Below are 19,861 nucleotides of genomic sequence, written 5' to 3' on the forward strand. Positions count from 1 at the left end.
ATCCCCCTGGGAGCACAATGGTCCGGGAGGTCTCTTCCCGGGTGATTTGGAAAAAGAAGAGTTAACGGCCTGCACACTCTCCCCACTCTCTCCCCAGGGCCGGGCTCAGTGACAAGCACAGCCCAGTCCCTAAAATGAAGAGCGAGCTTCTCTATTCTTCAGCATCTCTCGAATTAATTAGCTGGAAATGAGTCTTGTCAATGTTTTGGAAAGGCAGAAAGGGTGAGAAGAGATTGCTAGAATTAATCACAGTGAGAAACTACTTCAACTGCCTGCCAGAGTGCGGAAAACCCAACAGGCAGAGAAGAAAGGGAACCGGGCTGACTCGCCATCTGAAGGAACAAACGAACCGATCAAACGCTCCAGGCTCTGCCAAATAAGGGATGCACCCTCCCTCGAGGAGAAGAATTTATTATCTGTTGCCACAGTAAGTACAATGTATTACTGAAACGCACACTGTATCCATGGGGACAAAGGCAAACCAGACAGTTTCTAAAGCAAAGAAACAACAGAAGACTCAGGTACTTTCACTTTCGAGCTTACCCACATTGAACTCTATTATCTAAAGGAGTCACGTGTTCCTGAATTTACACTTAATAAATCTTCAAACACTTGCGACTTCACATACTGCAGAAGATGAAAAATCCAGGAAACAGGTTCCAAAAATTCAGGTATTTTGATGGAGAGCCCATTCACTAAGAAGAAAAAAAAAAGAAACAAAATGACAGCTATAACAGATCTATTTTTAAGAGTCATCCAAGGCGGGTGGGGGAAACAGCGGATTTTGGTCAAGAGCTGAGAGAGAAACCTGGAACACCACACCCAGCATTCTACAGGGAGACGCCTGTTCTTTTCACAGTAGCCATCTCTCCACTAGAAAATCCAGAAACTTCGACCATGTAAAAATTCTCATATGATTTTTCTATTCCCCCCCTAAAATGAGTTTGAACTTTCCAGACAACGGCAGCATAAAGCCAGGACAACCACCACCAAAAAACCCCCAAATTATCGGCAACTAAATTTCAGGCTTTCTTGGCCATTTTAGAAAGTAAAGTGGCCCAGTCATATTCTCAGGAAGAACCCATCACAGGCTGAGGGGACAGGGCGCTGGGACCCAGAGCGGGCGGCGGCTCGCCCCGGCACACTCACCAGTGGTGGTGGGTCACTAGCAGGCTTCAGAATCAGCTTGTCGCCCTTCTTCTCCACCTCAAAGCCCATCTTCTTCAGCAGGGACGCGTCCGCCAGCCCCTGCTCCTCCATCTGGGCGATCAGATCTTGGTTCTGACTGTTGTCTTCGGTGAGGTTGCGGATGGCGTACACCACCCACTGGGTCAGAACTGGGGGCCGAGTGAAGGAATCTGCTGATACGGTTCCCCGTGTCCCAAGTTCACGTGAGCGTGATGGGAAAGGGAGGGCAGGGACACGGCCTCGGCGGACAAGTTCTCACGGAGCGTGTGCTACGGACCCGCCGCCCAACAGGGAGTAATGAAAAAGCGGGAACACGCGCACTGTACACGTGTGTCCCACGTGTGTGCGCCCGTGTGACGGCCAGCACGGGGAGGTACCTGATCGAGATTTGATGAATGAACGAGCAGGGAAGCAACATCTGAACTCTGATCGCGTGCGTGCGCACAGATAACCGTGGCGTTGAGCCGCCGGGGAAGAAGACACGACAGCGTCAGTCACGAAGATGCCAAGTGGGAAGCAGACAGGAGACTCATCTTGCTTAAAACCAGCTCCGTCATAAATAAGAACTGCTCCCTGGCAGTCGGCACGGAATTCCCCTCATTCGGCCGCCTCTTAAGGAGGGAGCTAGAAAACCTTTGAAGGATTTGCTGCGTCCTCTGGCCTGGCTGCACCCAGCCCTCATTCTGCACGTTCTGGGCAGCATCGGCCACAGCAGACAGAAGACAGGATGGCTGTGTTAGTTACTGAGCTCTTTTCTTGAGTGACCAAGAACTGTGTAAATCTCTGGAAAGCATTAAACCTAACGTTCTAGAAAAGACTGCAGAGAAACCGGGTACCAACCCGTGGATCCACGGACGCAAAAGCGATGCCCAGAATAGCGGGCCCGGCACTATCTGTTGGTCCAGAGGAACAGCAAACACCCATGGGAGTAAACACTTTCTCTGAGAAAGCAAGGCCTTCCTGCCCACGATCGGATGGAAGTTGGCAAGAAAAACAGTCCCTTTCCCCTGGCTGCCACATGCTTCCTGGGCCGGCATTTCTGATGTCAGAATGGGGCATCTGTGTTCCCCCCCAGGATGTATCAGGCTCTTTAGCCTGAAGATCCTAGCTCCCAGCACAGCGGTGAGGCCGGGCCCCTCGCTGGACACACGAAGCCACAGAGAAAGGCTTCAATGTGCATAAAGCCTATGGCTCTTTCCTGTAGAATCTGAGAAAGAATGTCAGTCAAACTGCTTTCCCAGCTCCGTAACCTCAGAGCAAGACAGTACGGAACGAGCCTGTCCACTCAAGTCAGACGGCTGAGATGCAGGAAACACGACCCTTCACGTTCAGGACAGACCTTCAGGGGTTTTAAGAAGTTACTCCACCCCAGTCCCTCTGACACGCCCACACTGGTTCACAATCCCAGCAAGGCCTTCGAGCTCTCCCCTGATCATAGACGGTCCACGCCGGCCCTGCCCTTCCCGCCTGGGGACGCAGGCAGCCCCGAGAAGAGGGTGAGCAGAGGTGTGCTGGGGCAGTGACCCACCGCTCTCTGGAGGTCTATCATTAAGGGCACTTGTGAGGATAAATGACTAACCTGTTCCAGATGGCACAGAGTAGGAATGGGTGATGCCCAGCGGATGGTGATTCTATAATCAGCTGTCCCCCTTTGGTGGGGGAATGTCCTTCTGCCATTTACCTGTCATTCTCCGATGAGAAAGCCCAGTACCTTTATAAGGGCTGTTATTTCCTTTCTGGAGACAGAAATACTCAAATGCACAGAGCCTAACTGTAACGTTCTCACCCTTTCCCACGATCACCGAACCCCCATTCTACGCCAGTTTAGAGAGAATAAAAGGGAGGATCATAGACAAAAACTTCCACCATGTTAGTGAATTTCTGAACCACGAATCATTTGCTGCAATTTCTCATCCTGAATAACATCACTCTGCAGGTTCCTTTCCTCACTTTTTGTACGGAAGCGGGGAGGCGGGGTCAGGAGACCTGACTGAAGGAGCCAACAACTGAAGGGTAAATTTAGGCAAGAAAAGATAGAAGACTGAAGAATTAGCTCACGTGTCCAATTCCTGAATGCCAACGACAGGAAGCAAAGCACTTCTTTCTAAAGCTTCCTGGGAACGCACTGAAATGTGACTGAAAGCAGGAAACCCGAAACCCCCCCACATGCCCCCAGAGCTCCCGGAAATGGGGTGGGGGGTGCGGCTCAGTCATGGAGGAACCCAAAGCCAGCCTTCATGATGCCAGACGAAAGGCAGGGTGTCTCTGGAGAATGAACCACCACCCAGAGCGGCAGTGGTCAGACCGTCACAGGGCAAACGAGACCTCTGCCCAAGGGCCACCGTGTCCCTCTCCTGCCAGGCGCCCTTGACACAAACTGGGCTGCGAACACTACCGGTGACCCAGGACTGCGTCTGTGTGTCCACCCAAACACCCCGTGAACTCTTCCTGCGCAGGTGCGAGGCCTGCGGGACGTGGGACCCTGGGAGTGCCATCTCCCTACTCAGCACGTGGGTGGGGCGTGGGGACACGGCAGGGACCCGCACAAACCCCGCACAAATGTGTTTCTCCCTCTTGCTCTCAGGGTGGTTTCCTGACTCGGGGCTTTGCAGGCTGGAGGAAGGGGAGGATGGGAAACTCATCCACATGCAGCCCAGGCGAGAAAGCTGCGTGCTCTGGGTCAGCAAAGGGTTGGGGACAACAGCCCCCAGGAGAATTCCCACCACATGGGCAGACGAGAGGGCAGATCTCAGTCATGCTCATGGTGTTGAGGCAACCAACGCGTTTTGTGAAAATCCTGCCCCCTGTGGCTTCGTAGCCCCTCGCCCTCACAGCGCCTGGAAACTAAACACTGACACGCCCGCCCGGTCTACCCCCCGGGAGAGAGCAGCACAGACCCGGCAAGGGCGCTGCTCCCAGCGCGGCCAGCACTGCGCCAGGAACAAGACGCGAAAGCCGTGAACTTCTCGAGGGTTGGATCCCCGGCACAGCCCCCAGACGGACAGCCTAGCAGACGAGGCAGAAAAGCCTGAAACAGAAGAGGCATATTTGTAGTTTTCCAAAATCGGTGCTCGGAGGGCCAGAGGACGGGAGCCGAGGGAGAGGAGGGGCTGGGCGGGGCCCGGCCACACGCGGGAGCTGGCTCCTAGGCACACCTTGAACGTGAGAAATAACCCGAGGGCAAAACCGCCCCCCTCTGCACTTACATGCACGCTTCACATTCTTATATAAGGAAAATGGTACTTGTTTAAAAGAGGAGGATTTCATGGAGTCAGAGCCCAGCGTCCCGCCGCACACTTTTCCTGGGCAAATAGGAAAGGCGCGCTCTGCCCCTCCGCCCCCCTGCGAGCGCCCGCACTCCGGGGCGGTGTCGTCTGGCTACAGATTAAGTGCCACACAGACGTGCTCGACTGGGTCCCGATTTCCGGGGAGAACATTCTAGTCCTGCTGTCTGGGCTCTCTGATTTAATAATAATTAAAAAACCAAATTGAGTGGTTGTTTCTTTCATAAAATTCGGTCTGAAAAGAGAAACACTGAAACACAGCCCTTACAGGCGGGCTCTCACGCACGAGCCCGGCTCATGAATATGCATGGCCGTCCTTGTTAGCGCCCCTGAAAGCCCGGAGCCCCGGGCAGCCCCGAGTGTCACTAGGGAGATTAAAGCGAGTCCCAGTTAATATTCACATGGCGCTCTTGTTCCCGCTCTGAAGAGACAGACGGAAAGAAAGAGTGGGGGAGAAAATTAAACATCTTCCAAAGTCTAATCCTACCAACACGTGAAGTGCTTTATTGTGCGCTCAGCTTTAGAGAGGCGGCTTCTAAAGTTTCCATAGCTACTGCAAATACAAGGCGTGAGCCTGGGAGCTACAGAGCTACCTTGAAAGGGCCCTGCCAGCAGCGACCTCGAGCGAGGACGCCACAGGGCCAGCCGGCTCCTCCGCGGAGGGCTCCGGTGTCTGGAAACAAGCACAAGCACAAAGACTGAGCAGCTCAGGACTGCTGAGCTTGGGAAGGTGAAGACGGCTCCCGGCCCGAGCCCCGGCCCCGGCTTCAGAAGGACACAGGCCCAGCACCGAATCTTGTGGCTTGGCACAAGTGAGGTGATGCGGTGTTCACGGGCCACAAAAACGGGGGCTGGCAGACGACACAATCTAGGAAAAAATACCGCACAGCAAGGCCATTACTAGCTAGCACATTTATGTGTCAAATCCACTTTATAGATTATTTATTTGAGAGAGCGAGCGAGCGAGCAAGCAAGCCATGTACACGCAAGCCAGGGAGGGGGAAAGGGCAGAGGACAAGGGAGAAGCAGGCTTCCCGAGGAGCAGGGAGCCCCAAGTGGGGCTTGCCCTCAGGACCCTGAGATCCCGACTGAGCCGAAGGCAGACGCTTAATGACTGAGCCACCCAGGCACCCCCCAAATTCACTTGAAAGTCAGGTGAGTGTAAACACTAAAGCTGGAACTGTCCGACGAGGAAGACTCCCTCTAAGAAAGGCAGTGTCTTTCAGTTACTGGGACCCGAGGCACTTACAAAGTCCTGTGCTGTATGGGAACGCAGGGGCCGGGGCAGGGGACAGGGACTCCCTTCTGGTCACTGCTCTCGCTCTCTAGCTGGAGGACTGCTGAGAACGGAGGTCAGCAAATTAGGGCCTGTGTTTCTGTACAGACACAAGTTTAGATCTTGTATCTTTAAATGCTTGGGAAAAATAATCAAGACTACTACTAGTGTGTGACATGTGAAAATTATTTGAAACTCAAACTGCAGTGTCCAGAATAAGTAAAGTTTCATTGGTACGCAGCCACGCCCATTCATTTACGTAGGGACTCTGGCTGCTTTTTGCTCCAACAGCTGAGCTGTGGGGCTGCGGCAGAGACAGGACGGCAGGCACAGCCAAAGATACCTATGGGAAGGTTGGCCAACCTCTGGCATAGAACATGGAATCAGTAAGTATTTGTTGAATCTTATAAATGAGCTTTTAAAAGTACTGGCATCAGGGGCACCTGGTTGGCTCAGTGGGTTAAGCCTCTGCCTTCAGCTCGGGTCATGATCTCAGAGTCCCGGGATCGAGCCCCACATAGGGCTTTCTGCTCACTGGGGAGCCTGCTTCCCTCTCTCCCTCTGCCTGCCTCTCTACCAACTTGTGATCTCTCTTTGTCAAATAAATAAATAAAATCTTTAAAAAAAAGTACTGGCATTGAAAAACTTAAATTAAAACAATTTAAATATATTAAAAAATTTTGCTGATGTGTATACATACTATATGTGCCCTATCTAAATATAATGCTTTATATACTGTGTGTGTATAGATGTATAATGGATACATGTAGATTTAACAGAATCTATACTAGGCATATATCCAAGAGATATACTGTATTTTAGTATCTACATTTAATTTTTGCTTCCAGGATATATTCTTCAACATTACTTGTAGACAACAAACCACTTATGGCAAGGGATTTATGTGGTGCCTAATAAAGTATACTATTTCACAGGGCAGAGAGTATGAAAAATCTTTTATGAGGCTGGTCTGAGAAGACGATGTTCAGTGAGGCAAGCGCACTTTAAGCAGGCTTTCACAAAAATCAGTAATAATCTTTGCTAAAGAGGAGGATAGTTTTACACAAGCTCCGTATCTAAACTAGTATCTTCACAGAACTGGTAAAATTGCAGAATTTTTCAGACTGCAAGAAAGGAGTTTAGTTTAAAACGGTTCGGGAAATGCTTTACGTTGCTAAAAACCAAAATACTTCTAAATATGTCAGGTCCGCCCAGCACGGGCCGCGGCCTCGGAAGAGCGCCCTCTCCCCCTGCTGCGATGACCTGCTTCGGCCCTCCTCCCAGCTGCTCAGGTCTGGGAAGCCGTCCCGTGTCGGGGGTGGCGTGTTTGGGGTCGGAGGGGACGTTCCCGGAGTCCTAGCCAACCTCAGCCCCACTCTCCGAGTCTTGGCTTTCTGAGGGAAAACGCAGCCCTTCCCAAACTGCTGCCCGGGGACCCCCCGGGCTCCCGAGCCTTCTGCTGGAGGAGGAGGAGCTCGCGCAGACCGAGGAGGACTTCCGGGTGCAGGCGGTGAAGGAGGACGAGCTCACGGGGCTCAGGGGCGTTGGGAGGGGAAGCAGGTGCCGAGCTGCGGAGGCAGGAGGGATGGCAGTTGAGCTGGGCCGCTGAGCAGGGGAGGCGGTCGGGCAGGAGAGGTCCTTGAGGAGGGACAGACCCAGAAAACACCACCATCCTTCCTCCCCAAAGCCAGCCCCGCTTCTCCAGCACAGGCTGCCTCTACCTCCAAAGGCCGACATAGGTCACCTCACTGCCCCCTCCGTCTGCCGTCATCACCTTCCGCTCCTCACGCTCATATGTCACTCAGCTAACGACACACTCTTCTCCATCAGAAAATTAAAGTAGGAGTCTTTCTAGCGCGGATTCTATCCGGGGGTCTCCCTGCTGGAAGCCGCGTGTGCCCAATAACCATCGCAAAACCAGCCATTTGGCTCCCTCTTCCCTCTCCAAATCGTTGGTCTATCTGGCTTCTAATTTCCCTCCGCAGTTTTGTATTTTAATATGAGGGAACATCTGTGGTTCCCGTGTCTCAGCGTCGTGCCGATTCCTGCTGCCCGGGCCCCGCGGTGTGTCGTGTCTTAACAGCATTTACACACAGATGGACGCGTCCTCTCTTATTTGCCAATTACTGGCTAATTGTGACTCCCGAGAGTGGTAAAAACAATAACGCTAACAGAAGAGCCGGGGCGGGGGCGGGGGGGCGGATAACTGCCAGATCTGTAGATCAGAGGTCCTATCTGAAGAACATAAAATAATACTTGGGGTTGGTATGTGCTCCGAGAAGGAGCAGTTCGTCTTCTCGGAGGGAAAAGTCATCCCCGAAACACCATCTCTGCGAGCAGAGGCTGTCTGCTGGCCCCTAGGTCCCTCGGAAACTGGGACATCTAAGGAAGTACGACAAGGCTCAGGGAAACAAACCAATTCTGACCGTTCTGTGTCCATGCAAATGTCCACCAAAGACATCCTCTCTCTGGGCCTAACCCAAATCGGCACTCTCTTAGTGACTCTGAAACAAAGGGCATGTTCTCCGTCCTCAGTATGCACAATTTACTTTCTGTAAGTGGAGCTTTGCCAGGGGTGACCCGACAGTGACCACCTCACGGGCCTCCTCCCCTCTCCTCAGCCCGGACCGTGCCTCTAACCCCACACGGCCCCGTGTCCTCAGCAGCAGCTCGCTCTGAGTCCTTTACAAATCCCAGATGTAGAAAGCCCCAGCATCCAAGATGAGCAAAGATGTCGCTGTCACCTCGACCAGCCAGCCTGTGCATCTGGCAGGGGAGTGGCGGGAAGACGATACCCTGCCCTCTGTCACCACACGCACTCCCCACTCCAAAAGTTTCTGTGGCCGAGTGAGGGCTGCGCGGCAGGTACCCCACATCCACGGGGTTTTGGTGGTAAAGGATCCTACGGCCCTGAGACTAATTTGGTCCATTACGTATTCTGGAATCATCTTACCAGCCACTTGAAAGCATAGTGTGGTACGAAGAGTCAGAGTCTGGCGTCCGTGTCACACAACAGGTTTCGGGATCAGAAACAACCAATACCACTTCTAACTTAGACCACATGAAAGGCTTCTGGGGCCACGAAGTCGTTCCATCTGTATCCGGGGCAGCCCTCCAATGTTGCTTCTGAGACACCAGCCCAGCCCCCACATGCCATGTGCTCAGCCGGGCCAGAGCATGGTGAGCAGGGCCCAGACACTCAGTGGCGCCGGGATGATTCCTCTAGAGCCCCTCACACTGGGTGTCCCTCCCCTCCATGACCCTCCCTCTCGGTGCCCCTTCTCAGGCTGCTGTCACCGGGAAAATCTTCAGTCCTTCTGCGGAACGTGCGCACCTGTGTGCAGGGACTGCTGTCCTCGTCCCCGGAGCTCCCAGCACACAGAGAGGAGACGCGGATTGGCTATTTGCCCGATGAAGGGCCCTTGGCGCCTGCCTTCTCTCTCCCTGGAATCTCCCGCCGCACGGGGACCATATGTGAGACATTACCGAGCAAACGCACGCGGATGCCCAGTGCCGCTCCGAGTTGGCCCTGGTGCTGCAGGGGCGAGGTGGCCACGGCTGACGTGGAGACCGCGGCAGGAGAGGGTGCGCTGTGGGTCCCTGAGGACTGACCGCGTGTGAGCAGAGGGAGCACAGCAGAGGCAGCCCGGAAGCCCCAGGCCCCGGGTGCTGGGCAGGACGACGCCTGCCAGGTGCGCGGTGCTCTTCGGGATAAGGGACTCGCCGGGTCACGAGCTGCCTCAAATGAACTTCTCTTCAGAGACAACATTACTGCTGCCTTCGATGTGAGCACAGCTGGGCCAGAGGATCGAACCCCAGCAGAGGGTCAGACCACTTGATCCTCTACAAACGCACCACGCCACAGGGGTGCACAATCATCCCATTTTACTGATGAGAACACAAAACACAGAGGCTCGGGCTTGTCCGAGGTCACACAACCAGAAGGGGCCGAGCCAGAGTCGGAGCAACGCGGCCACGCGGCTTCCAAGCACTTGCAAGCGAGCGCACAGGCAGGGGGAGATGTGTGTGGGAAGGGCGGGTCTGCCTCCTGCTCACTCCGACCATGAGCTTCTAGACTTCGCCTACACCACCAGTTAAAAGGATGCTAAGTTTCCCGACCCTTGAAATCAGTTCCCTGTCTCTTCGAAGAAATCCCAAAGGGCAAGACAGGCTGGGAGATACTAGAGCAACCACCTCTGCAAAATTACCTGGGAAGCAGCCAATGAAGAGTTCAAAATGAAATTAGTATTTGGGGCAGGGAGAGTAAGTAGTGTCGTCTAAATGACGGAGACCAGTGCCGGCCTAGCGCTGACGCGTCCCACATCACGGACGCACAGCTAAGGGTCAGAGATGCTGCCAAGCTACTGAGGCTTAGGAGAAGAGCGAACAGTGTGGGGTTTCGGCAGACGCGAGACAAGACACGGTGGGCACAGAGAGGCAAGGAGGCTTCTCCTGCTGTATACACTAGGTGCCGAGCATCTGTTGTCACTGTCCTTGGCCCAGATGTCACTAGTCACCTGGGGGCAGTCTGCTCCACGGGTACCCCATGGCTGTCCTGCGCGCCTCTCTCCCTGCTCCTTGCCACACCCCAGAAAGTCAGCAGGGGGCCCCCCCCCGCAGATGCTGGGTGGCCTGCTGCAAAGCAAGCAGGGGAGGGGCTGGCGGTTCTCATTCCTGCCGTTGGCTTCTGTTTCCACCACTGACAGGGGAGCTAAGAGTGGAGCGCAGAGCTGGATGCTCGCTCCTCCTTGTTATGGGAGGAGCTCTGCTGGATCCATTTCAAGGTGACGACGACCTCCAGCAGACACTGATCATGTGCAAATACCTTCCACAGTTACTGGAAATGACTACCACGGACCCTCCAGATGATTTAAAGGCCACAGTTGGTTGTGACAGTGACATTAAGTTCTAAAGCTCCTCCCGGACATTTGTCTGCCTTAAAGCTTCTAGAACACCGGCTACTTCACTTTGGGGGTAAAATCTCCTTCAGTTACAGACACCTAATACCTCAACACGTTTTTCCACCTCTCTACCAACAACATGCTTCTTGAGCATGACCCTGGAATGAGCACGGGGTGTAGACACAAACAAGCTTGGTCACACACCCGGCTGTCCGGAGAACTGAACCACCATCTAGTCACTCACGCAGCAAACGGGAAGACACTGCACTCCGTGTGGGGGACACCGCAGCTCCCAGGACGGTCACATCCCTGCCCCTGCAGCACCTACATTCCAGAGACCAACTCATCGGACAAGAGCGGTGGGAGGACGCCTCTCTGAGGAGGCACTGCCAAGTTGAGACCCAGGGGAGAAAAAGAAACCGGTCACCTAGTCACCTAGTCAGCTGGGGCAGACGGCTGTGGGCTGCGCATAAGCCCGTGGCGCCAAGAAATGTCGAGGGGGCCCCTCGGTGGCTGGAGCGAGATGTTCGGGGCAGAGGTAGATGGACGCCACACCTCCTGGGCATTCAGGAGACGGTAAGCCATCTCTCTTTCAGTCCAGTACAATTAGAAGCCGTAGCAGGAGCGATGCAGAAAACTCAAGACACTCTCCTGGGCAGCTGTGCAGACAGTGGTTTGGAGAGAGGCAAGCGTGGGAAGGGGGCGTCCATGAGGAGCCCCCAGGGGCCAGAGGGAGGTTGTGGAACAGGACAGACCTGGGCTCAAATCCCAACGCTGCCCTCTCCAAAGATGTGGGACTTTGGGCAGGTTACATTAGCTCATCAGGGTGAAGTTGCTCGGGTCATCTGCGGGGACAGCAGGAGAGGACGTCTGTGGTGTCTTGCCCCGCACTTGGTGCCCAGCACCGCTCAGGGACAGCACCGGGCCCTGGGTGGGCCGTGGAAACCCCGGCTCCTGTCCGGCCTGGGGCTTCATGACCCCCGTCTCAACTTCTTCTCCCATTCAGTGAGGGGGACAAAGACATTCCCCAGCGTGTGAGGGGCCAATCCAGGACTCAGACGAAGCTCCTGGCTCCTGGAGTGAGAAAGTGCAGATTCTAAATGCCGTGCCTGCTCTCACCAGCAGAGCGCAGAGCCGTGGCCCGTTACAAAACCTTTCTGCCTCCACTTCCTCTTCTGTAAAATGGGGATCCTAACAGGCTCTGTCTTACAGAGTGCTCATGGGGTTTAAATAAAATCCTGAGGCCCGGGATGCGAGAGGCTAGCTCTGCTAGACACACGGGCTGGCCGCCACTGCCTCTGCAGCAGGTAGTCCCCCTGCGGTCAACAAAGCTGGGCCACAGAGACAGCTAGACTCGCCAGTGTCAGGAAAAACCTGTCAATTCAACCGTCAGAACCAATTAGTTCTCTGGCTGCTACCCACGTGACCTGCTCAGCGCATCCCCGAAATCAGTGTCCCCGCCAGCATCCGATGGCACATGCGGGTCTTGTTAAACCCAGCGGCATTCCTGGGTTTCTTTGTTCTCCCTCTGTCCCTTTTCAACGAGGGGACAGAGCAAAGGTGATCACCACGGAGGGAGGAAGGCGTGGAAACGGTGTGTCTGTGCAGACGCACCTGTGTGCTCCAGAAGCATCGAGTCAGGGATGGGGACGGCCTGATGCCACAGTGCTGCTGACCTCCCTGGAACATTCGTGGACAGCAGCACGGAATCCCAGCTGAGTATCGCAGTCCCGATGCTACATGACAGCGGACACTGAAACAATCAAAGGGGGTCTTGCTCGAACTGGGATCATGGGAGATTTCTCTCCAATACACAGAACGTATTTCAAACTGGATGAACCAGTAGGGGTTGGCCAGTGTACACAGGGGAGCAGCCCAGGTCGAGCAGCAGCAGGTGCAGGCCTGGGGGAGGGAAGAGCCGGGGGTACCAGTGGAAGAGGGAGGCCAGTGCACCAGGAGGGAAATCAGGAAAGGCTGATGGGTGGGGTGAGGCCGGGAGGCGGGAGGTCAGGAAGAGGCACCCTCTCCCCACCCCTGCTCAAGTCAGCCCTTACCACAGAGCCCTCTCTTTGCCAGGAACATCTGAGGTACCTCAAGGCACCTCAAGGTACCCCACACCAGACCGCAGGCCTCACGAGAGCAGAGAGGGGGTCTCCTCCTTGGCCAGCCAGCACTGTATCCCCAGCAGCGTGAACAGTGTCCACAGTGTAACCCAAGCAGACAGCAGGAAACACATGCAGAATCCACAAATGGAAGTGATGACAGACACCAGGGACCTGAATCCAGCAACATGGGAAAAGGATCGTGTAAGAAAGGCTGTTTAACATTTGGAATTGGCTCTACCGGCTGTCAAGACAGTCACATACTACAACGAAGATGATATCAGGTAGGAACCATGGGAGGCCAATCTTCTGAACACAGAACAGAAACAGAATCATACCTATGGGACAGTGACATGTGTCCCGCAGAGCCAGGGGTGAAAGGAAGGTCTTCTCATGGTGGGGCAACTACAGAACCACAGGAGGACAATGAAAAAACTGCACCCCGGGGGCGCCTGGGTGGCTCAGTGGGTTAAAGCCTCCGCCTTCGGCTCAGGTCATGATCCCAGGGTCCTGGGATCGAGTCCCACATCGGGCTCTCTGCTCGGCGGGGGCCTGCTTCCCTTCTTCTCTCTCTCTGCCCGCCTCTCTGCCTACTTGTGATCTCTGTCTGTCAAATAAATACGTAAAATCTTTAAAAAAAAAAAAAAACTGCACCCCGACTGTACGCCTGGTAAGAATGAGCTTCTGGTAGACCTCAGATCTGTCAGCAAGGCAGAACTACAGAGTTGCCCGCAAAAATACAGAAAGAAGCTCTTCCAGCCTCAAGGTCTCAGTGAGACACAAACCCACTAACTGCAGAGGGAAGAAGAAACTCGCCCAAGCACCCCAGAAGTCAGATCAGAGTCCGTTCTGTAAAGTGGTGCTGGGTGAGAAGGGGCCCAAAGGAGCCCTCCAGGGGACGGGACCGGTCGTCTTCTGGGTAATGGCTGTGGCGTGCGTACGTATGTGGGGACACCCACACGTTGTGCATGGTACACTGACCTCTCAGTAAGAAAGATACCTATGAAAAATGAAAAACAAGAAAATAAAACAAGCCACGGATCGGAGAGACGCTTTCAATTCACATAAACGAACAAAGGATTCACACCCTGAATACAGGAACTGCTTCCATGAATCAACTGAAGAAAAAGAAAGAAAATGTACATAGAGACAAAAAAAAATCTGGCGGCATCTTTGTGACACGGGAAGTCCCAATGGTCGGCAAGTGTCAAAACATGCTTGTGACCGATGACCGTGCCTCCCGCAGCATCCCGGACGCACGCTGTACTCATCGGAACGGCAAACGTCTTAAAGCCCCCATCGAGCGCCAGGAAGCACGCAGGCCGGGAGAATAAACTGGTACAGCCAATTCTGAAGAGTGTGGTGTCACGGAGGAGCGCGCTGAAGGTAAACAAGCCGCCAGACGGAAATTCCAGAAATGTTCACGGCGCCGTTCACTATCGACGGTAGCAGCCCCCAAGTTAAAATACCTAAATGCCCAGCAACAGCTGAGAGAAAAAGCTGCTGCCGGGAGAGAACGCCGTGAGCCATCGGCAGTGATCTGGAGGGTGAGTCTGATGGCAGGCGACAAAACATCGCAGGCCAGGGCTCCTCGTAAGCCGATCCGGAGATGGCCAACCGCAGCCCCCTGGCGCAGGGAGGCGAGCCCATCGGGGAAGGGCGGACGCGGCGGCGGGCTCCGCGCAGCTGGGCCAGGACTCTGCACCCGGGAGCTGGTTCCGCAGATGCCTGCTTCACAATCTTTTACAAGCGGTGCCTATATACTCTTCCCACTTTTCGGTAAGCACCTTCTGTGTCAAGGCAGAACAGTCTCGAACACTTAGCATGACAACTGAACTGGGACTAAAGGCGTGTGGGTTCGCCAACTAGCCTGTACGAAGAAACACCGCCCCTGACACCCCAACCTTCCGAATCCCGCGGGTTCTACCGTCTCAGCGACGGAGCGGCAGTGCGCGGGCATCACTGCTCTGGCAGCCCAGTGGAAGGCGGCTGGGCACCTTCTCGAAAACCTGTTAGGATTTCCTAGTGCTTCCCAATTCCACACAGAAGGAATGCCTGAATAAGAGGGGGCTGGCTTCTAGAAGTGCTTTAGAAGAGAAAGACAGAAGTCGTTTTGATTCTGACAAAATCTGATTTCTCTCAAAAAAAAAAAAAAAAAAACCCCAAATGGGGAAAATGTGTTGACTTTTTCTAGGCTTTTCCTATCCTCACCCAGAAAGTGTGGATCTTTATCCACATCTGACAAAGTCATCATTCTGTGAGTCTGTAAGAACGAGAAATTCGGCTGTGAACCAAACACGAAGACAAGCATCTCTTGTAAAAGTGAGGCTCGTCGCGGTCATGTGAAAAGTCTCCAGGGCAGGGCCGGCTCCTTGCTGCCCAACTGCAGGCCATCTCCTATTTTTGCTCTGGCCTGGCTTCCGTCCACCCATGAGGCTTTTTCACAGCACGGGGCCTGTTTTCAGTTGTACTCAGTTAACCCTGAAGAAAAGGTCTGTCCACTCCTCAAAGAGCCTCTCCTGGTAGCTCGCAGAAACCAACGGCCATTGCTGGGCTGGGAGCTGGCAGGTTTCTCGGGGTGGCCGGGGCTCACAACCCACAACACAACGCCTGCTGCCCCGGGGCCAAGAGCACTTCGCCTCTGCCTCGGAGAGGATGTGCAGCAGACCAGAGGCCGGTTAAGATGGGGAAAGGGGATATCTGCAAGCTAGCTTCCTTTTTCTGTCTTCTAGATCTGTGCCAGTGTCCAAGTGAAGGGGTGAATGTAGGTCCGCCAAACCACGGGGCTAAGAAAGCCCGAGCAAACGGGGGCCTCCCTTTCCCGGTCGCCAGCACGCCTCGCCCCTGTAAGGCAGTCGACTCTGCGCAGGAAGCAGGCCCTGTATGTCCTCCAAGTGGTCTGCAGGAAGACACAAAGAGCTCGGGACGCGGGGTCCCCGGTGCGGCTCTCCTCCATCGCACCCGCCACTCCCGCCTGGAAAGTGCATTTCCCATGGGCCTCCGAGCAGGGTCTCAGCACACAGCTTCCTTCATGGAGTCGACAAGGACTTACGGGCCAGCTGCTCCCTGAGCTCGTTCCTTCAGAGACTCAAAACACTCACTCAATCGGGTTTGTTTGGTTTTCGTTTTTTTTTTTTTTTTTTTTTTTTAAACCAGATGGTTCTAGAAAAATAAGTGGCACCGAGAACACAACACTTCGTGCTAAGACTGAGGATGTCAAAAGAAAAGAGCCAGAGTTACTATTTAACGGTGCTGGGCTGGCTGCGGCACACCGATGTTTGGACCAGACCCTCGTCTGTCACTGCTAAATTTGACCGAGGTCATTTTAGGCAAAAATACTGACATTAGTCAGGGTTACCTGGAACACGTTTCTCTCTGCCAAACTTTGGCAACCCAATCTCTCAAGTGTTTTACAGAATACACGGTCCGTGTAGCAATGGTATTTAAATCCAACAACTTAAAAAAAAAATCATTTGTTAACATCCTAAACACACCCCAGTGTCACTGCTCTTTTTAATAAAGAAAGGGGATGCAGAAAGAAAAACTGGCAAATAATTAACTTTGTAAGAAAATACATTAAGCTAAATACTACTACTACTACTACCACCACCACTACCACTACTACTTCTTAGGCACCGATCATGCATCAGGAACTGCCCAAGACCCTTTAGGTGCCGGTGTCAGCAGGTTCTCAATTCATTAGCTCGCCTGAAGGCAGAACTTCATCCTTGGGGACCGCTGTGCCTAACAACTGCCCCAGGGCTCTGTCACATGCGATCTGCCGGCGATGCCTCTTGGTAATGCCATCTGCAGACAGAGAGGCGGTTTATTACAAAGCACAAAGAAGACAAGACTTCTTCGTGGGGTGCCTTGCTGACTCAGGAAAGCACGAGACTCTTACTCCTGGGTCACAAGTTGGAGTGCTACACTGGGCAGAGATGACATTCCATCAATCAATGGCTCTCCTGGTGACTGGTAAACTCTGCAGCGCATGCTTTCGAAAGCAGTGCAAACTGCTCCGTGCAGACAGGTTCTCCGGAATGGGAGTGCAGCCCCACAGGAGGACGCGTTTGAAGGAAACTGTCGCACATGTGAAGTTTAGGCTGATGTTCCAGACATTTATGGTCTAATCTATATGGCAGATATAAACGTCCTGAAATGCAAAGAATTACTAAAGCTCTACGACATCCTGTAGAGACAGACACCGGGGACACGTGCGGGACGACCAAGGTGCACACAGACTATCAGAGAGAGCAATTCTGAGAAACAAGTCTCTGGTCCATCCAGACAATGGGATACTATTCAGCACTAAAAAAGCAACGAGCCGTCACACCTGAGAAGTCTCAAGGACGCTTGAGCTGCAAGTTGAAAGAAGCCGATCTGAGAGGCCACGTACTGTGTCATCCCGACTTTCCCAGGCCATTCTGAAAGAGCTCCAGATAAAGAAAAAGATGGGTGTCGGTGGGGAGGGACGTGCGGACGGAGAGCAGACGGTCCTGCGGGCAGTGAGGACACGCCGCGTATCACGACGGTGGACACACGTCATTACACATTTGTCCAGGCTCAGAACGCAGGACCCCAGGAGCGAGTCCTCACGTAAACGATGGCCTGTGGGTGACAGAGATGTGTCCGCAGACAGTCCCCAACCGCAGCAAGTGTCCCATCCTGCCGGGGAGCGCTGAGCACAAAGGAGGCTGTGCACGTGTGGGGACGGGAACAGAGGAAATCTCTGTACTGTCCTCTCAGTGTTGTTGCAAACCTAAAACTGCTCTAAGAAAATGTTATCTTCAAAAAAAAAAAAAAACCAGGAAAAAAATGACATGAAAAATTATTTCATGTTGTTTCAAAATTAAAATACCTCTGTGGGCTAACAAACTCACAACCACCACGGAAGACTAGCACGGGGGAACTATTTACGTGAGAACGTCTAATACGCGTTCCCAGGGACATCCTTTCCCTGAAGGATGCTCATCGGAGGGCACTGTTAGACCAATCAGCCACAAGGTGCAGGACCCCTCAGATTAAGAATCAAGGGCAGTAAATATCTACATAAAGTTTTGTTTCTGTTTTCAAAAGAATTTTATGTGGTGTTATTTAAAACATTAATAGTAACTACTGAGAAATAAAATTAGGAAAACACTGGGTCATCGCAAGGCCAGGTGGCGGATGTGACAGTCTGGGGAAGGGGCTTCCAAGGCACCAGCTTTCGGCGTGGCGGTGGCGGCCCTGCCCAGGTCCCCGCCCAGGTCCCCGCCCAGGGTGAGAGCGTGCGAGGGGCAGGAGGCTGCCTGTAGGGAACACAGTCTACACTGGGCACCTTACCACAGGGAACGACGGACGCCCACTTCCTAACTTCAGTGAGGGTAAGCCTTAAGCCACCTTGCTCTTAGTTCAAGTCAAGGACATACAGCAGAGCCTGACGCATCCTGGCCTCTGCGACAGGGGAGAACGCGGCAAACCAGGCTTAGCAAGACAAAACCCAAGGACAGGCAGGGGGAACTGCCCGTGCCGCTCCTCGGCCCGCTGGACGCAGATCCGTGTGCTGATGACACTTGTCATCTCCAGCCTCTGATTTTCGAGATGGGAGGAAACCAGAAGCACATCACTAGAAGTTAAGTAACACGATCTGAAGGAGTGCAACTCCAAGTGTTTGAGTCTCCTTTTAGGATAGTCCATTTGCCAAAACACCTGAATGAGGAAACTGGCCCACTTTTGTGAAAGCCTCATTCATAACCTTGCAGGGACTCCTCCAGCCACCAGCTCCAGGCCCTGGGGAACTGGTTGCTAGGATACCATAGAAGCCACACAAACAGGACTTCTTCCCTCTTTCACTCTGAATGGTTCCATTTAGATGCATCTGTGTGTGTGTGTGTGTGTGTGTGTGTGTGTGTGTGTTGGGGGGGCACTGGAGGCAGCATGTTACACTCTCAGATGCCTGGGAGCGGCACCAGCGCCTTGTCCAGTCCGCAGCCCTGGGCTTGGCTCACGCCCAGGGCCCCCGGGAGGCCTCTGCTAACCTGTGGGCCCGTGTATGTGCACTTGTTTGCTTTGCTTGGGAAGAAATACTTGGTTCGACATCTTCAAACACACGAGGTGAGCGGTAAGCGCATCAATGAGAGGCTTTAAAAAAACCAAATTAGATCACTGGGAAGCCAAACCAAAAGTTTACCTTTTGAAACTAAAGCAGCATGCAGAGTTTTTCTAGCGTTTAACTGTCAGCTCAACCATGGGACAGAGTGTCACCGACTGTCTGTCAGCTGTTTAATACCGGGGACTCAGAAATAAAGAGAACTCGGGGCAGAAGCAAGACGACACCGATCCCACCAGGAGAAGCTTTTCTAGAGGGAAAGAATTAACACGATTTTTTTACCCCTTCTACGACTGATGAGTATTGGGGATGTTTCCACCTTGGGGCCCTTACAAATCATGCCATGTGGGCGTTCTTGCCCGTCTTCTGAGAGACACGCTGGGAGTGGGAAGCTGGCTCACAGGGCAGGTGTGTGGGTCTGGTGTCGGCAGGCTCCGCTAGAAAGTTTTCCAAAGGGATTATTCCAGTTTCCGTCCTCACCGGCTTGCTCCACGTTCTCGCCATCACTTGCTACCGGTGGCCCTTCTTACCAGCCACGCTGGTGGGTTTCTCATCATGGGTCCAATTTCCATTTCCCTGATGACTGGCAATGCTGGCCTCTTTCCGCGTTTACTGGTCATTTGGATTTTCTTTTTCCCGAAATGCCATGAGTCTTCTGTCCACTTTTGAAACCTGAATTACCTTTTGTAGAAGCCCTTTTACATCCTAAAACAGAAGTCCTCTGGGAGATACCTGCAAAGTAAATCTCTTTGCAAAGCCTTCCTCTTACAGCATGCAGTTCTGGGTTACAATTTTTGTGTCTTAAGAAATCTTCGGGGCGCCTGGGTGGCTCAGTGGGTTAAGCCTCTGCCTTCGGCTCAGGTCATGATCTCAGGGTCCTGGGATCAAGCCCCGCATCGTGCTCTCTGCTCGGCAGGGAGCCTGCTTCCCCCCACCTACTCTCTCTCTCTCTCTGCCTACTTGTGATCTCTCTCTGTCAAATAAATAAAATCTTTAAAACAAAAAAAAAAAAAGAAAGAAAT

The 19,861-nt window shown here is 53.3% G+C and overlaps 1 protein-coding gene across 1 annotated transcript in view; it reads right to left on the minus strand.

Annotated features, from left to right (window-relative positions):
- Positions 1 to 377: 377 nt before the first annotated feature.
- The window catches only part of ATXN10 (ataxin 10), a 159,432-nt gene continuing 139,948 nt past the window's right edge, over positions 378 to 19,861 (minus strand). The window contains exons 11-12 of the mRNA XM_080809915.1: positions 1,150 to 1,337; positions 378 to 695 (exon numbers count right to left, since the gene is read on the minus strand). Of these exons, the coding sequence (XP_080666041.1) occupies positions 693 to 695; positions 1,150 to 1,337 (191 nt within the window). The 3' untranslated portion in view covers positions 378 to 692. The remainder of the gene's footprint in view (positions 696 to 1,149; positions 1,338 to 19,861) is intronic.

The sequence above is a fragment of the Martes martes genome (genome assembly GCF_963455335.1).
Source record: "Martes martes genome assembly, chromosome: 8".
NCBI classification, from domain to species: Eukaryota; Metazoa; Chordata; class Mammalia; order Carnivora; family Mustelidae; genus Martes; species Martes martes.